General features: G+C 43.3%; 1 protein-coding gene across 1 annotated transcript in view; it reads right to left on the reverse strand.

Annotated features, from left to right (window-relative positions):
- Positions 1–347: 347 nt before the first annotated feature.
- LOC123513243 (extensin-2-like) overlaps positions 348–17347 on the reverse strand; it is an 18723-nt gene continuing 1723 nt past the window's right edge. The window contains exons 2-4 of the mRNA XM_045270314.1: positions 4252–7283; positions 3270–3403; positions 348–1604 (exon numbers count right to left, since the gene is read on the reverse strand). Coding sequence (XP_045126249.1) covers positions 3275–3403; positions 4252–6396 — 2274 coding nt within the window. The 5' untranslated portion in view covers positions 6397–7283 and the 3' untranslated portion in view covers positions 348–1604; positions 3270–3274. The remainder of the gene's footprint in view (positions 1605–3269; positions 3404–4251; positions 7284–17347) is intronic.

The following is a 17347-nucleotide window of genomic DNA, read 5'->3' on the forward strand; positions in this document are numbered from 1 at the left end:
CACGGCTGTAGGGAGGGGAGGAGGTGATTACTTATTGAATTATTATAAAACCGCCACGTTGGCGCCACACGACATTGACGGCAACACTGTTTTGCAGATGGCGTTGTGAAGGAGGGCAAGTTGAGATAACTCGAGATAAATTAAGGGAAAATAAAAATCTATGGCATTTCACTTTCTTTCCTGGGAATTATAGTGTTGCATATAATCCTATCTCTACCCGACAAAAAAAGTAAAAAAAAAAAAAAAAAAAAAAAAAATGTGTTAAAGTACCGAGTGTCTTGTTTAGCTGAGTGAGTACCATGCTCCACCCACGGTCATAACGGTCTGAGGTGAATCAACTTTCCATAAAAATATTCTCAGTTTATTCATAAATAATGTTTTATAATAAATACAATATTAGCACAAGACAGTAGTATGTACCTAAATATACAGTATTATTATTTATGGAGCCATGGAAGAGAATGACTGTTAAGTAAACATATTTTAGAAGAAAAAGAGGCGTTCTTAAACATGAATATCTGTATTAGCTTCAGAAAAGAAACTGTTACAGAAGTGTTCAGTGATTTCCATTTGCTGTATTTCAAACATGTCAAGTAGCAATTAACTGGATATAGAACTTTTGGTAACGCAAGTGGAAGCCTGCTGGTGACTCGTGAGGTACAGAGGTGAGGCTAATGTGAACTCTGACACACACATACGAGCAAAGACAGTGCTGGCAGGAGGGACTTCCGTCTTGATATACTGAATATGAGAAACGATTATAAAGTCATAACAAAAAGACTAATCATTAAATACTGCATCTAAGATAAGTATGAAATTCACTGTCGAAAAAAAGTAAATAAATAAAGTAATAGAAAGCTAGCATAATCATAACGAATTAAGGTAAGTAGATGAATAGGAGAGAAGCCTAAGTGAATAGAATATATATTACGAAAACTTTACAAAATAATTATGCTTTACTTAAGAAATAGAGATGGTAAAACTATGTATAGTAATAAGAAGGTTTTTACATTTGGCTTAGTGTGGGAAAGGCTACACATTCCATCATGACAATAAATATTTAACCTTTTCACGGCAATTATAGTCATTTCTTGACATTTCAAGCATTTAAAGTACTAAAAGAGTCTTCACGTGTTTATACAGGAACAGAATAAGATACTGATGTTCTTTTCCAGGCTACAAAAGAATTCGAAGGACAGAAGTAAGGAAATTAATGATCTAGAAAGCTGCAAGTAATTATCTGAAAATGTTCCAGTAGTGAAAGAGTTAATGAAAGCTCAGTTTGTTTGCCGTCAAAATCCAATGAAAACAACGCCTGTATAAGCTTGTGTTGCCTCGTCTGTTACATCACGGAATTTCGTTTTTGTCTTCTTTTCTCATGAAGCGACACTGAACAATTAATTTTGAATATCATACACCTATTTGTTTATTGGAGTATAGTCAGAGAGCACGCGTCACTGGAAGCCCCAGCAGGAGTAATGTCCCGCGTGTCACCAGCAGGCGCCGGGATGAGTTAGTGCACCGCGCCAGCCGTTGCCAAGGGGGGCAGGCGAGGAGCGTGTCGTGGTGGGTCGTGGCAGGCCGGCAGTCGCGGGGCAGTTTTACTGAAGCACGGATGTCAGGCATTAGTTGACACATTCACATACTGAAATCTGATGGTGATGACATAGTGGATTGTGTTGCTATTATTTATTTGATTTTGTTTTTCTTCATTCATTATCACCATCAAATTCCATGTATTTTATTTGTACGTTCTGTTGAAGGGTAACAAGAATATTGTTTATGAGAACTGGTAAGCGAAAGATTTACGGAAATATTTGAATGAGAGGCTGAACCACTCACGAACTTAAATATCAGGAGTCAGTGTACAGAGGGTGATGGATTAGGTAAGACAGATTTGCGAAGAGACTAATAACTAATATAGGGGAGGCTGAATAAATTACTTAATCAGAGAATGAATGAAGAGCAATGCATTCAGGCAAAGATGACACGAGGACACGTAGGAATAAATGGTGGTGGAAGAGATGGTAGTAATAGTATTGAAATTGCATCCAGTGATGGTATAAACATTGCATCTTACCCATCGAAGTGGCAGTGGTGGTGGTAGTGGTGGTGGTGCCTGTCTATGTCTGTCCTCTGCGTCGTCTCGTCTGTCAGTTTAAAGGTCGTTTTTCTTTTACAGTTGTCAGTTCACATTTACTCTTTTTTTTTTTCTAAGGTATCGAGTTTTCGTCATATATAAGTTTTTTTTTTTCTTTATTTTCCTTAACCATTTTGATTTTTTTTCACACAATTCTGATGTACACACACACACACACACACACACACACACACACACACACACACACACACACACACACACACACACACACACACACACACAACATTGGAAAAGTCTAGTTCACGAAATACTGCTAAATTAGAGACACTTTTTAAGATGCAGCTGTTGTGGAATCAGTCACGTCTCTCCTGCTACTATTCTATTACTGGAAGAACATAGATGAGTAAGGAGACTGTCTTCTCTAGCACCTTTCTTCTCGTCTGAAGTGGTCTGGTCGTCTTTATGTCAGTATTGGGCGTGAAAGTCGCGTTGCGTCGCGGTCATGGTGTGGCCCTGGATCACACAGCGCTTTGAGATGGCCGAGGTGCGACTGTTTATGGCACTTGTGGTCATGGTGAGAAGAGCTGCTTCATCGTAACGCTATTCAGGTTTTGGTGATCGTTTCCCCGTCTCTCTCTCTCTCTCTCTCTCTCTCTCTCTCTCTCTCTCTCTCTCTCTCTCTCTCTCTCTCTCTCTCTCTCTCTCGGCTCTGATTAGGAGAGAAGTGGGGCGTTCTCGTCCCCCAGTCGAGGTTAATGTGTGTATGATTGAGTAGTGTTGGACAGACAGCTTTATCTGTTACGCTGCATTATAGTAATGTGTGTGTGTGTGTGTGTGTGTGTGTGTGTGTGTGTGTGTGTGTGTGTGTGTGTGTGTGTGTGTCTGTGTGTGTGTGTGTGTTCTCTTGAAAAATGCTAAGAACCAAAGATGAGCGACTCAAAACATTTTAAAGTAATGACTGGTTGAGAGCTAATATGACATAATATGTTCTCCACCGCCAACAACGAATTGCATTCAGACAGCATAATAAATCTGTGGTAGAAAAAAAAAGAAAACCTAGTCCTTCGTACCCCTTCCTTTCCCTTCCCACTCCTCTCCTCCGCCATTTCCAAAGCAAAAGTCACAGTGCATTTAGGTAGACTCGGCAGCCCTTGAAGCTATTCCTTACGAGCTTTATTCTGCCTGCCGGTAGTATCTGGGCCTGTACCGCCTGAAGCCTGGTCGTCGCCTCCTGCCGGGCCTCCTGCGCCTGAGTGGGATGTCGTCGTAGTAGTAGTCGAGGGACGCGTAGGGATTCAGCACCTGGTAGCCGAAGTGTGGAGGGCGGACAGTTAGCAGGTGGAAAGAAAAGATTGGAAAGAAAAAAATAAGAATTAGGTCTTAAGTGTTTTCGCCATTAGCGTAATACTAGGATGAAAAGTGTACATGAAACACACACACACACACACACACACACACACACACACACACACTTTTTCTTTTGTAAGTATGTCTTTCTCAAATGTATTTATGCTAATGGGCAATAAACCTTTACTTACTTACTTATTTACTTACTTACTTACTTACACACACACACACACACACACACACACACACACACACACACACACACACACACACACACGGCCCGGTAGCTCAGTGGTTAGAGCGCTGGCTTCACAAGCCAAATGACCGGGGTTCGATTCCCCGTCCGGGTGGAGATATTTGGGTGTCTCCTTTCACGTGTAGCCCCTGTTCACCTAGCAATGAGTAGGTACGGGATGTAAATCGAGGAGTTGTGACCTTGTTGTCCCGGTGTGTGGTGTGTGCCTGGTCTCAGACCTATCCCAAGATCGGAAATAATGAGCTCTGAGCTTGTTCCGTAGGGTAACGTCTGGCTATCTCGTCAGAGACTGCAGCAGATCAAACAGTGAATTACACACACACACACACACACACACACACGACATACAAGTAAAAGATGCTTGAAGTTTCGTGTGTGTGTGTGTGTGTGTGTGTGTACTATAATTTATCCTTATGTGCGTGGAATAAAGAACATGTGTATCCCCACTCTTGTTCGAGTCCTTCCTCAGTTTTTCTCTGGTCGCGCTGGCCTTATAGTACACCTCGCTTACATAAGAAATAAAATGAAATAAAAACTGTATACATACCTGGTGTGGAAGGGTCGGGGGACCGTATACAGGGATGGGGGACTGCACGCCGTACACAGGCTGGAGGGTTGCGCCTGTTGGAGGCTGATAGCTATACCCACCAGCAGCTGGAGCAGGAGCCTTGTACCCAGGAGCAGGAGCCTTGTATTCGGGTTGCGGAGCTTTGTAATCTGTGTCGGGGTACACCGTAGGGTCGGGCATGTAGGGAGAGTCGTGCCCTTTGTTATGCACTGCTCCATACGTAGCTACCTGGGGAGGGTGAGCACTGACAACCTTGTACTCGATGTCGTATTCTGGTTCTTCGTAGCTTGATTTGGGCGGCGCCTTGTACTCGGGTTCTGGCGCCTTGTACTCGGGTTCTGGCGCCTTGTACTCAGGTTCTGGCGCTTTGTATTCCGTTTTTGGGGGAGTGTAGTCATAGCCTGCAGGTTCCTTATGCTCGTCGTAACTGGACTTCGGTGGTGCCTTGTATTCTGGCTCGGGTGCCTTGTACTCGGGCTCAGGAGCCTTGTATGCTGGTTCTGGCGCCTTGTACTCTGGTTCGGGCGCCTTATAAGCTGGTTCTGGAGCCTTGTATGATGTCTTGGGAGGAGTATAGTCGTAGCCTTCCTTTGGGTCCTCATAGCTGGTCTTGGGTGGAGCCTTGTATTCGGGTTCAGGGGCCTTGTACGCCGGGTCGGGTGCCTTGTACTCTGGCTCGGGTGCCTTGTATGCTGGTTCTGGCGCCTTGTACGATGTTTTTGGAGGAGTGTAGTCGTAACCTTCTTTAGGTTCCTCGTAACTGGACTTTGGTGGTGCCTTGTATGCTGGTTCTGGCGCCTTGTACTCAGGCTCTGGTGCTTTGTATGCTGGGTCGGGTGCCTTGTATGCTGGCTCCGGGGCGTCGTAACTAGATTTGGGCGGGGTGTAGTCGTACCCTGCTTTGGGCTCCTCGTAACTCGACTTGGGTGGTGCCTTGTATGCTGGCTCGGGTGCTTTGTACTCTGGTTCTGGCGCCTTGTATGCCGGCTCGGGTGCCTTGTACGATGACCCCGGGCCTTCGTAGCTTGACTTCGGTGGTGTGTAGTCGTATCCTTCCTTAGGGGCATCGTAACTGGACTTTGGTGGACTGTAGTCGTCCTTAGGTGCGTCGTAACTGGACTTTGGTGGACTGTAGTCGTCCTTAGGTGCGTCGTAACTGGATTTCGGTGGGCTGTAGTCGTCTTTGGGTGCATTGTAGCTTGATTTGGGTGGTGTGTAGTCATATCCTTCCTTAGGAGCGTCGTAACTAGATTTGGGAGGGCTATAGTCGTCTTTGGGTGCATCATAACTCGATTTGGGAGGGCTGTAGTCGTCCTTAGGTGCGTCATAGCTTGACTTCGGTGGACTGTAGTCGTCCTTGGGCGCGTCATAACTGGACTTTGGTGGTGTGTAGTCGTAGCCTTCCTTGGGTGCATCATAGCTGGACTTAGGTGGGCTGTAGTCGTCCTTAGGTGCGTCGTAGCTAGACTTTGGTGGCGTGTAGTCGTAACCATCCTTAGGTGCATCATAACTGGATTTGGGAGGGCTGTAGTCGTCCTTAGGTGCGTCATAACTGGATTTGGGAGGGCTGTAGTCGTCTTTGGGCGCGTCGTAGCTTGACTTTGGCGGACTGTAGTCGTAACCATCCTTAGGTGCGTCATAACTGGATTTGGGAGGGCTGTAGTCGTCTTTGGGCGCGTCGTAGCTGGACTTTGGCGGACTGTAGTCGTAACCATCCTTAGGTGCGTCATAACTGGATTTGGGAGGGCTGTAGTCGTCTTTGGGCGCGTCGTAGCTGGACTTTGGCGGACTGTAGTCGTAACCATCCTTAGGTGCGTCATAACTGGATTTGGGAGGGCTGTAGTCGTCTTTGGGTGCGTCGTAGCTGGACTTTGGCGGACTGTAGTCGTAACCATCCTTTGGCGCATCGTAGCTTGATTTAGGTGGGCTGTAGTCGTCTTTAGGCGCATCATAACTGGACTTAGGCGGGCTGTAGTCGTAACCACCCTCGTCATAGCTTGTCTTCGGCGGGTTGTAGCTGTAGCCTTCCTTCGGTGGGACATAGTGACCATATTGATACTCAGGGACGAAGGTCACATCCTCAGAGTAAGGCGTGGTGACCCTAGGGACATAGCCGGGTCTCATGGTGGTGGAGTAGGACGGGTCACGAATGCTGTAGCCGCGGTAGTGTGTCGGTGGTACGTACTTCGTCTCCGCCTTAGGGGCCACGTACGCTGTGTCCACGTGGGGCGGGATGTAGGCTGATTCTGTTTTGGGGGCTACGTAGGCTGACTCAACTTTTGGGGCCACATATGCTGACTCAACTTTGGGGCCACATATGCTGACTCAACTTTGGGGGCCACATATGCTGACTCAACTTTGGGGGCGACATATGCTGACTCAACTTTCGGGGCCACATATGCTGACTCAACTTTGGGGGCGACATAGGCTGACTCCACCTTTGGTGCTACGTAATCCTCCTTCGGCGCCTCATAGGAAGTTACTGCCTTGGGTTCCTGATAGGTTGACTCAGGAGCCTTGTATGCTGTCTGTGGGGGCAGGTAGCGGTATCCTGAGGAGGGCGCGTCATAGGAGTATCCCCTTTGAGGTGCTTCGTAATATGTCGGTGCAGGATTGTCATACCCTCGCGAGCTTGGGAGAGGACTGGAGTGTGGGAGGATGGGAGGGAAGTGTACAGGATGGTCATGGTGGTCGTGGTCGTGGTCGTGGTCGTGGTCGTGGTGGTCGTGATGTCCTCCTCCTCCTAACTTGTCCGCTGCCCTTCGTTTCCTGACGGGGGAAGAAGCACTGTTTCTGTTCTTGTCGAAGGTGTTGACATCAGGGAATCCAAGCTCAGAGGGGGTCTTTCTTTCAATCCTTGTTGTGAATATGTCGTCATCAAAGCCTGCTTGAGGGAACCCAACCTGTCCGACTTCCAGAGTGATAGGGCCGCCTCCAAACGCTAAGTTGTCGCCTCGGGTTCCTACTGCCGCTAGGGAGGCCACACACACGGCCGCCACCCACCACCGCTCCTGAAACACCACACACTACATACTACATGAACCACACACACACACACACACACACACACACACACACACACACACACACACACACACACACCAACCAGGAACCATTCATCGTCCGTCCCAGCTGTAATTAAGCCGTATAATCACCACCAACCTAACTCGTCCTCGCAATGAAATTCACGTCACTCACAAAGACATGGACACCTCGCCGCCATTACTGAGGAGAAACTCTTCTATTTTCTTGTCGTCAGCATCTATTATGGTCTCGTTAAAAAAAAAATCCACCTAGGCAACCACCATTATCTTGTTTGTTCGTGGTCTGTGTGTGTGTGTGTGTGTGTGTGTGTGTGTGTGTGTGTGTGTGTGTGTGTGTTTTAATGAAGTACCGTAGCGCAAAAACGATCGTAAGTGTGTTTGATGACCACTGATGTCTGACGCGTGTCTATAGGCAGTGAAAGCCGAGGAGGGAACAGCGGTGTGTGCGGTTAAGAACTCCACCAAATGCGACCACACACACACACCACCTTCCTATTTCCCTTCCTTCTATCTTCATTACCTTCCCTACTTCATGCACTCCCTCCCTCACCACCACTCAACACCACCTACTCCACTTCGCGGGACCGTCTAAAAACCATCATGCGTTCACTTTTTCCTCGAAGTCTTAACGAACGCACTTCCTCTCACTTTCCTCTCACTTTCGAACTAACAGATGTCGGTGTCACTGCGCGAAGCTCCGAACATATGGCATCTTTTCTTATATAATTTGCTCGCCAGCCGCTCATGATGAATCCTCCGTGTTTGGTAAAGAATAACACGAAGAAAGATATAATGAAGTGCACTAACCTGATTGTATGTCCTTGGCTGCACACAAAATTATATAAGAACTGCACGCCGGCCATCTTGTAAGAGTATGAAGACCGCAAGAGAGAGAGAGAGAGAGAGAGAGAGAGTGTCTTCCTCGAATGTAACCTAATTGAATGGCATTTCCCTATGTTAGTTATTCATGGAGTAATCACCGTCCACTATTTGCATGTCCAGCAAGAGAGGAAAGAAAGAATATATATGACGACATGCAGTAAACATAACATGAAGGGAAAGAAAAGGAAGAAATGATTATGAATGGGTAGAAGAGGAAATGAAGAGAAGGGAAAATAAAGAAGAGAATAATATGTCAAGAAGGAAAGGAAGATAAGAGATTATTTGAAAAGAGGAAAGAGAGAAGGAAACGAGGTAAATTAAGAGTATAAGAATGCGAAAAAAGAGGGAAAATGAGATAAGTGTAAGCGTAATGTGAAGGAAACCAATTACTACCTGTGCTCCTTACTTGTACCTGTATAATTTTCTACGGTCCATTTTTTTCCCACTCGGTTTTTTACGTTGCCTATATTTTTCCCTCATTAATTTCCACGTTGATATTTTTCTTTACCTCGTGTGAGCTGCGCATGACCGTGGCCTTCCCTTGATTTACATAAAATTAAGTGGCGTCCCTTTTTTTCCTTGTTATCTTGAGGTTAAAAACTGTGTGATCACTTTACGGTGACGGAGGGAAAGTAAGCCAGCCATTACCACCGCCACTCCGCGCCAAGGCTGCGAGTGGCCAGACAGGGGAGTGCGGGAGGCAGGGAGGGGAGATGCGAGGGAGAGAGGGGAGGTGAAGGGAATACTGTAGTCCCTTTCCCTCCCTCAACCCAACCCAGACAAGTCTTCATCGCATATGTTGTACTGCTGCTGATAGTACTACTACTACTACTACTACTACTATCTCATAAATTACGTGCACAGAAACTCTTTCATCAGTACAAAAATTAACGTCTATCTACAACAACAACAACAACAACAACAACAACAACAACAACAACAACAACAACAACAACAACTGCTGCTACTACTACTACTACTACTACTACTACTACTACTACGACTACTAACTACGTAGTAAAAACTACCACCACCACCACTGCAGCCAGCCAGTCCGAGTCCTCACAACCACAATCATCTTCACCACCATTAATTCTATCCTGAAGCAAGTTCTTTTTTTTTTTTCCTCCCACTTACACTGCTCTACGCTATTTATTATTTATCATTGTCTTGTTAGCGGTCATTGATGCTCTGATGTTACGGGCGTCAGCGGCGGCGTCACCTGCGGGGCTGCCATTAATTAGGTGTAGGTAATTATTGATTTTTTTTATACACGCACCTGGATTTATTGCTGTGAGGTATGCGAAGAAGTTATTATTATTATTTTATGTTGTTAGATGCAGTGTTCTCCTTTGTTTAGTTAGTCTGTTTATAATATTTGGTACTTGTTTTTTGTTGTTTTATTCAAATATTTATGATGTTTTTTCACTCGTTTTTCAGTCTTCCATCTCTTTTTTCCAGTGGCAGTGCTTGTGTTTCCATTTTCCATAAGTTTGTCTTTTTATTGTTTTTTTTTTTGTGTGTGTGCTGTAATTTAGTTTTTAGTGTTTATCTACTTACTAACATTATCTTTCCTTATCAGGCTTCTTCAGTCTCCTGTTTTATTTCTCCTGTGGCAGTGCGTGTGTTTCCATTTTCTCTAACTTTGTCTCTCTTTATCATGTTTTTATGCTATTTTACTTATAGTTTTTGGTGTTTATCTACTTATTAACTTTATCTTTCTCTCTAATGCTTCTTCAGTCTCCCATCTCTTTTCTCCTCCTGTGGCAGTGCGTGTGTTTCCATTTGCTCCAAGTCTATTTCTCTTTATGCTTTTTGTGTTGTAATTTAGTTTTTAGTATTTTATCTACTTACTAACATTATCTTTCCTTATCATGCTTCTTCAGTCTCTAATTTTGTTTCTCCTGTGGCAGTGCGTGTTTCCACTTTCCATTACTTTGTCTCTTTTATTACTGTTCATCTTGCTCTTTCCCTCAAGTCATGAGAACCTGCCCATTATTCTCCCGCCTCACGCCGCAACGCGTTCCATTGACTCACTACTATTTCATTTTTTGCTCTAAGGGGGATGGAGGAGTATTGGGTTCCTCCTCCTCCTCCTCCTCCTCCTCCTCCTCCTCCTCCCTGGAGCAAGCTGTGGCCCAATCATCGTAAGGGAGTATATCATGTGCGTAAGATTACCTGTCTTATTTCCTGCTCTTCTTCTTCTTTTTTCTTTTTCTTCTTCTTCTTTTCTGATGCGTCTGTTGTTTCCTATCCATCAATCAATTAGTTTTTTTCATTTTCATTTTCTTTCTCGTCACCAATTGCTTTCACTCAATAATTTTTCTTTTTTCTTTTCCTCCTCCTCCTCCTCTCCCCCCAACACCTCACACTCTCTCCTGTGACACCCTCTCCCTCTCTCTCCCTTGGTTTCCTCCCGCCGCGCAGCCTCCCCGCGGGGCGCATTACATCACCGAAGCCCCCTCAAGGCAGCACTGACCCTCCCTCTAGTCTGTTAATGTTTGCCTCAGCCCGCCGCTTGTGAGGGACACCGCGATGGTCTTCAAATTTAGGACCTGAATAGTGATGTCTCGTTTTCTATGAGTAGAATTTTACGTGTCTTGAAAACGAAGTGTGTGTCCTTTTTTTTTTTTTTTTCTTCTTCTTTTTATAATGTTGTGATAGTGAAGAATAATGACAGTGATAGAAATAGGTTAGTTTGTGATGAGAGAGGTGGTTTGCTCGTAAATTAAGATAAATAGGAAGGTTTTGTCTTTAATTTGGCGTGACGAGCTATTAAAGAAGTGCATGAGGGAGTGACGAGTGCCAGAGCGAGACTAACAGCAGTAATTGAGGGAGAAGGAAGCTGTAATGGTGTAATGGTGGGGGAAGCGACCCGCGCTGGTGAGGGAGTCTGCTGCAGTCCGCACGCCACGGGAGGAAGTGGAAATATGAATGGCAGGAGTAATGTGAGGTGGCTTTGTGAATGAATGATGTGAGGGAGGACACCACCACCACCACCACCACCACCACCACTACTACTACTACTTCTTCTTCTTTGATTTCTACTACTACGACTATTTCTTTGATTTCTACTACTACTACTACTACTACTACTACTACTACTACTACTACGACTATTTCTTTGATTTCTACTACTACGACTATTTCTTTTATTTGTACTACTACTACTACTACTACTACTACTACTACTACTATTTACTACTACTACTACTACTACTACTACTACTACTACTACTACTACTACTACTACTACTACTACTATTTCTTTGATTTCTACTACTACTACTACTACTACTACCTGACTAATATATAAAGAAAATGGAAAATCACGTTGCGATGTGTCAAATATATAGAGTAATTAATCTCTTACTCCTCCTCCTCCTCCTCCTCCTCCTCCTCCTCCTCCAAGGATGTTTTGAGTCTAGCCACCGCAAGGTCACCTAAACACGGGAGTCGCACCTATTACACCTCACTCCCCTCCCCCTCCCCTCATTTTCCCCCTCAACACCCCCCTCACCACCTTCACCTCCCAGCCACACCCTCCCTTACTGCTGTCACTTGCACCTACGTACCTACTCTCCCCTTCACCACTTGACCACTTCTCCGTCACCACACCTCACGCCGTCACTCTCACTCTCACTCGCGTCTCCCTCTCAGGTGCATCATTAATCACGTGACAGGTGTGGGAGAGGGAATTTTCAAGGGGCTTTTAAAGTTGCCTTGAACACGTGACGGTGGAATGGATGGTCAGTGGACAAATGAGATTGAAGAGTGTCGGGTGAGATATGCAAGTTTTTTTTATGTAAGAAGGGAAAACTAGCCAAGGACAATATAAAACGAAGAAAAAAAAGGCCCACTAAGTTGCCAGTCCCCTTACAGGTCCGAGAAAGTTAACCAGAAAAAGGGATAAATGTCTTGAAACCTCTCTCTTAAATGAGGTCAAGTCATAGGAAGTTGGAAATACAGAAACAGGCAGGGAGTTCCAGAGTTTACCAGCCGTGGTACAGTGGAATCATGCGTGTTTTGGGGTCCGAGGGATCTCCAAGCGCACGGGTTAGAATCCTGTCCACTGTCAAAGTGTAGGTTGGGCTTCCTCACTCGGGGCAACGGTTTCCTAGCGGGTAGGCTTTGAGATAGGAGGCACCCCAAAAAGTATCCCCTTTAGCCCATAAATTCCCGTGAAAAGCCAACATGGTGTAAAAAAAAATAATAATAAAATAAAGGTATGAATGATTGAGTGTACAAAGTGAGTGGTGTGTGAGAGATGGCAGGTGTAGAAATGGAGTTATTGCAGAAAGGTGTGGATGGTTGGAGAGAAAAAGTGTATAGGGTGAAGATGGAAATGTGTGAAGTGGAATCTAGTCACTTTTATCAAGACATTAAGCATTGTTATTATTTTTATGTTATTGATAGAGGGAAATCGAAGGGCACCTGTTATAGTCTTACTGTTGATATTGAAGGCACATAGGTGAGGCGACTGTTTGACCACACGGAGATGATAAGAGACAAGCGTACACTACCAGCTGATGCAATACACGATTAAAAAGAAGAAAGAAACGTTAAGATAGTTTGTTTGAGAAGATGGCGGTGTGTAATTAGTGTAAGTTTGTAGAAGAAAGGAACTCCGTGAGAAAAACGTAAATAAGGTGTGTGTAATATTCCCTGATTTTATTATTTATGTATTTATTATGGAGAAGCAAATGAGATAACCCGGATAAATGGGTAGAATAGGATGAGTTTCAGTGAGATGTGGTCGGACGAATCAAGAAGAGGAGCATATATATATAAAAAAAGAAAAGAAGGAAATCAAGATAGGAAAGGAACACTGAAGGCAACTGAACAGGAAAGGAAGACGCGATCATTACCATTACCATTATCATCTTCTATTTCTTTAATTTTCTTTAGTGTGTATTGTCATGCACGGTTGTCATTACACACCACAATGTCTAAAAGTTACCAAAACAAATTACTAAGTGTTCATTGTACGAGTAGCATTAATCCTTTCAGTACTAGGACGCATATTTTACCTTAGAGTTTAGGGTATGAGTAGATTATTTTATTTACATTGGGAAGGGTATATGGAGATCAGAAGATTAATGACCAGAGTCTTCACTATTTTAATCCCCACACAAGTTTCTGTTTAAAATCACCAAATAGTAAGAAGAATAAATATGGAAACACGTCCTGGTACTGAAAGGGATTAACACTCATAAGGTTAACCAAAGCATTTAGTAATTACCTGCACATTAAATTGATCGTATTATGGCCCACCTTTGACTTTCCTCCTTCAGTTCGGCATCCCTTCACTCACAAGCGTACAAAATACTTCAGTAATAGCGTGGGAGTGAGTGTGCAAGATGGAGGGAGAGGAGGAAAGAGAGAATGTGGAAGAGGTAATAATTTCAACTGAAGGACTGAGTGGAGAGTGTGGATGATGTGTTGTGTTGCGTAAGGATGCGTGCGTGGATTTGGCCTGTTTGTGTGGAGAGGTGGATGAGTTGTATTGTGGTGTGGAGGTGTGGTGTGGAAATCTGTATCGTGTGGTTTCTAAAAGTGCGTGGAGGAATGAGTGTGTTGGTGTGTTGCGGAGGCGTTTGTGTTTTGTGCATAAGTTGTAGAAATGCTATTAACTCCTTCAATATTGGGACACACTCCTATCTTGAGATTTGTGTACGATTAGACCATTTCATTGACATTAGGAAGCGTATATAATGGTCAGATTATTAATGACCAGATTCTTCACTATTTTAAGTCATCACGTAAGTTTCTGAAGCTGTATAAATTCACCAAATAAGCATCAGAGACTGGTCTGTTCGTGGGGAACCTCAGCTTCAGTAGAAACAGAATAACCAGCGTTGGCACAAACATCTTTATTTTGGTTAGAAATTGTTTAAAATGATTAGAAAATAAAGATGTTTGTGTTAACGCTGGTTATTCTGTTTCGACTGAAAATATTAAACAGAATGAACATGGCCATGGTACTCAAAGGGTTAATTTGTTACTCGACCCATAAAAACACTCTTGCAAACGTGTCACTTCAACTAGAACCTTTTGAAAGTCGTGGAGGTGCGGGGTAGTGTTTTAGATTACGATCTAGGGACAGTGTAATCGAACGTGTTATCGCCTTGACCACTCACACCACACTGCTATAGCTTGAGGAGAACACACACAGAAGGGTAAAAGGAGTCCCATTACTAAGACTGCACTGCGATACGTTGCTCTGAAGCTGGGCATTAAACTGCATTGCATTCTAACATCCCGTGGGCCACTGAATATCCTCCCTTTGTCCTTTACTCATAATCTAAACTGAAAACTTAACATCACATCTCTTCTATGAAGTTAGGCGTTCAGAGGCGTCTCCGCAAGTTTTTCTCGCCCCTCCATCTGCTAACTCTGTACAAGGGCCTTATCCGCCCCTGTATGGAGTACTCTTCACATGTTTGAGGACGTTCTTCTCAGTTTTATTAGATAGAGTGAAATCAAAAGCTTTTCGTCTCATCAACTCCCCTCCTCTGACTGATTGTCTTCAGCTTCTTTCTTATCGCCGGAATGTTGCATCCCTTGCTATCTTTTATTGTTATTTTTATGCTCTGCTGTACTGATCTTGCTAACTGCATGCCTCCCCTCCTCCTGCGGCTTCGCTGCACAAGGCTTTCTTCTTCCTCTCAGCCCTGTTCTGTCCAACTCTCTGATGCAAGAATTAACCAGTTCTCTCATACCTTTTTCTGGTAAACTCTGGAACTCCCTACCTGCTTCTTTATTTCCTATTTCCTACGACTTGACTTCTTTTAAGAGGGAGGTTTCAAGACATTTCTCCTAGACTTTTAGCCAGCTCTATTAATCTTTTAGGGAACTGGCAATCAAGTGGGCCTTTCTTTTTATTTTTGTTGCCCTTGGCCAGCTTCTCGTCTTCCATAAAAAAGAAAAAAAAAAACCGTTGTTAAAACTGTATAGCGAAACGTTACTTGAAGCTGGAAATTAGTTAACAAACTGTATTGCATTCTAACATCGCCTGGACCACTAAACTTGCTCCTGCTGATGAAATAATAAGAAAAATTATATATACGGTGATGAGTTGGATTCTCGCTGCTCTCTCTCTCTCTCTCTCTCTCTCTCTCTCTCTCTCTCTCTCTCTCTCTCTCTCTCTCTCTCTCTCTCTCTCATTAGCGATGAATTCTTTGCAAACTACCAATAGAAAAGAAGAAAAAAAATTATAATACTTCTTGAAAACCACAACAAAATCTTCTTCTCTAGTGATGAAATACGGAAATCTGCATAAGAACTGGCGGCATATCACTAGAACCGCAAAAAAAAAAAGAAAAAGAAAATGAGAAAAACACTTGAAAACACCCCGCCTCCCCTTACCCCCCTTGAAAACCACAACAAATCCTCTGGTCTAGTGATAAGATACGGAAACCTGCGGAAGAACTGGCAGCATTTGTCTGGCAAGCTGAGTGGAGGAAAATTTACGACACACAAACATTTGGTGGCTGGCCATAAGTTTGCAGTCATGGTGGTGATGGTGGCGGTGGTGGTGGTCTAGATGTGATGGCGTGTGTGTTGTAGTGGTTATGACAGCAGTGGAGAGGAACGCTGATGGAGGGGGAATGGACGATGACAGCTTTTGGTCGAAATAATGGTGGGAGTGGAAAAGAGGAGGAGTAGGAGGACGAGGAGGTGAAGAGAGTGAGAATAAAGGACGATGTAATTCTCACCACGACACGCGTCATCTCAAGAGAAAAGAGAGAAAAGAAGAGAATATCAATGAAATTAAACTTGAAAATAAAATTAATGGCGAGAAAGTAGAGAGAGAGAGAGAGAGAGAGAGAGAGAGAGAGAGAGAGAGAGAGAGAGAGAGAGAGCGCAACGCGAAGCACAGGAAGGAAGGCTTAATGATAACAAAACATACACATCTGGCGAGAGTTAGTACAAAGAAATTTCCTGTAAGATAAAGGGAAAAGAGAAAGTGGCTCTTCTGTGTGATGTTTTGGCGTGGGAAAACAAAGAAAACGATGTAGAAAGCACGTAATTTGCAAGGAAGGATGAAAAAGACTAAGGAATGAAAAGAGAAAGCAAAATATTGATAAAAATATAATCAAGAGATAGAGAACAGGGAGATTAAAAGGGGAGGATAAAAAAAAGGGAAGCTGGGGAATTGAGGAAAATGCTCTTATAAAAACCACTCAAAATACAAAAAAAGAGAAAAGGATAAGACGGAGTTTTAAAAATGAATTGAATAGGTAAGTAATGTATTCATGAAAGTTAAAAAGGAGAAGAAAAAGAGGGAAGGTGAGAAATTAAGGAAAATACTCTTACAAAAACACCCAAAATACAAAAAAAAAAAAAAAAGAGGACCGAGTTTTAAAAATTGAATAGCTAAATAAGGTATACATGACAGTTAAAAAGGAGGAAAAGAGGGAAGGTAGGGAAACTAAAGAAAATACTCTTACAATCCCCCTCCCACAAAAAAAAGGAAAAGGCTGAGTACTAGAATAATGAAATAGTTAACTAATGTATTGATGAGAGTATAACTAAGAAAGAAAATAAGAAAGATGAAAAAAGAAACTATATAAACTGGCAAAATAATATGAGCAGAACAGAAGTCATTCGCAGTGGTTGTGTACGTAGCGTCTCACATAGTAATAAGTAGGAGGAAAGAGGAAATAGGCACGGTGCTTTTTGTACATGGAGGTGAAATGAACGTTAACAACAAGAATAAGAAATATCTGAAGAAAGGAATGGAAAGGGAATGATAAGATAGAATTTACTACATTTACATGCATACGCTGCCGTCACTGAAGGCTGCGTGTGTCCAACAAAGGCTTCCTCAAATCACAGAACGTGCCACATCATTTAACAGTCGGAAGGAAATGTGAAATGTTTTGTCAGAGTCACTAATTATGATGTAAGAAGAGACGTGAACCTTGCTTCCACAAGTTAGAGAACGGATTTTTTCTTATTTATTTATTTATTTTTTTTTTTTTTTTTTTTTTTTATATAAGATGGGAAATTTGTCCAAGGGCAACAAAAATTACTAAACATTTAGATGCCAGTTCCCGAGCAGGTCCGAGAGAGTTAGCCAAAAGCGAAAAGAATGGGATAAATACCTTGAAATCTCCCTCTTTAATGAGTTTAGGTCATAGGAA

The sequence above is a fragment of the Portunus trituberculatus genome, chromosome 35, assembly GCF_017591435.1.
Source record: "Portunus trituberculatus isolate SZX2019 chromosome 35, ASM1759143v1, whole genome shotgun sequence".
Classification (NCBI taxonomy): Eukaryota; Metazoa; Arthropoda; class Malacostraca; order Decapoda; family Portunidae; genus Portunus; species Portunus trituberculatus.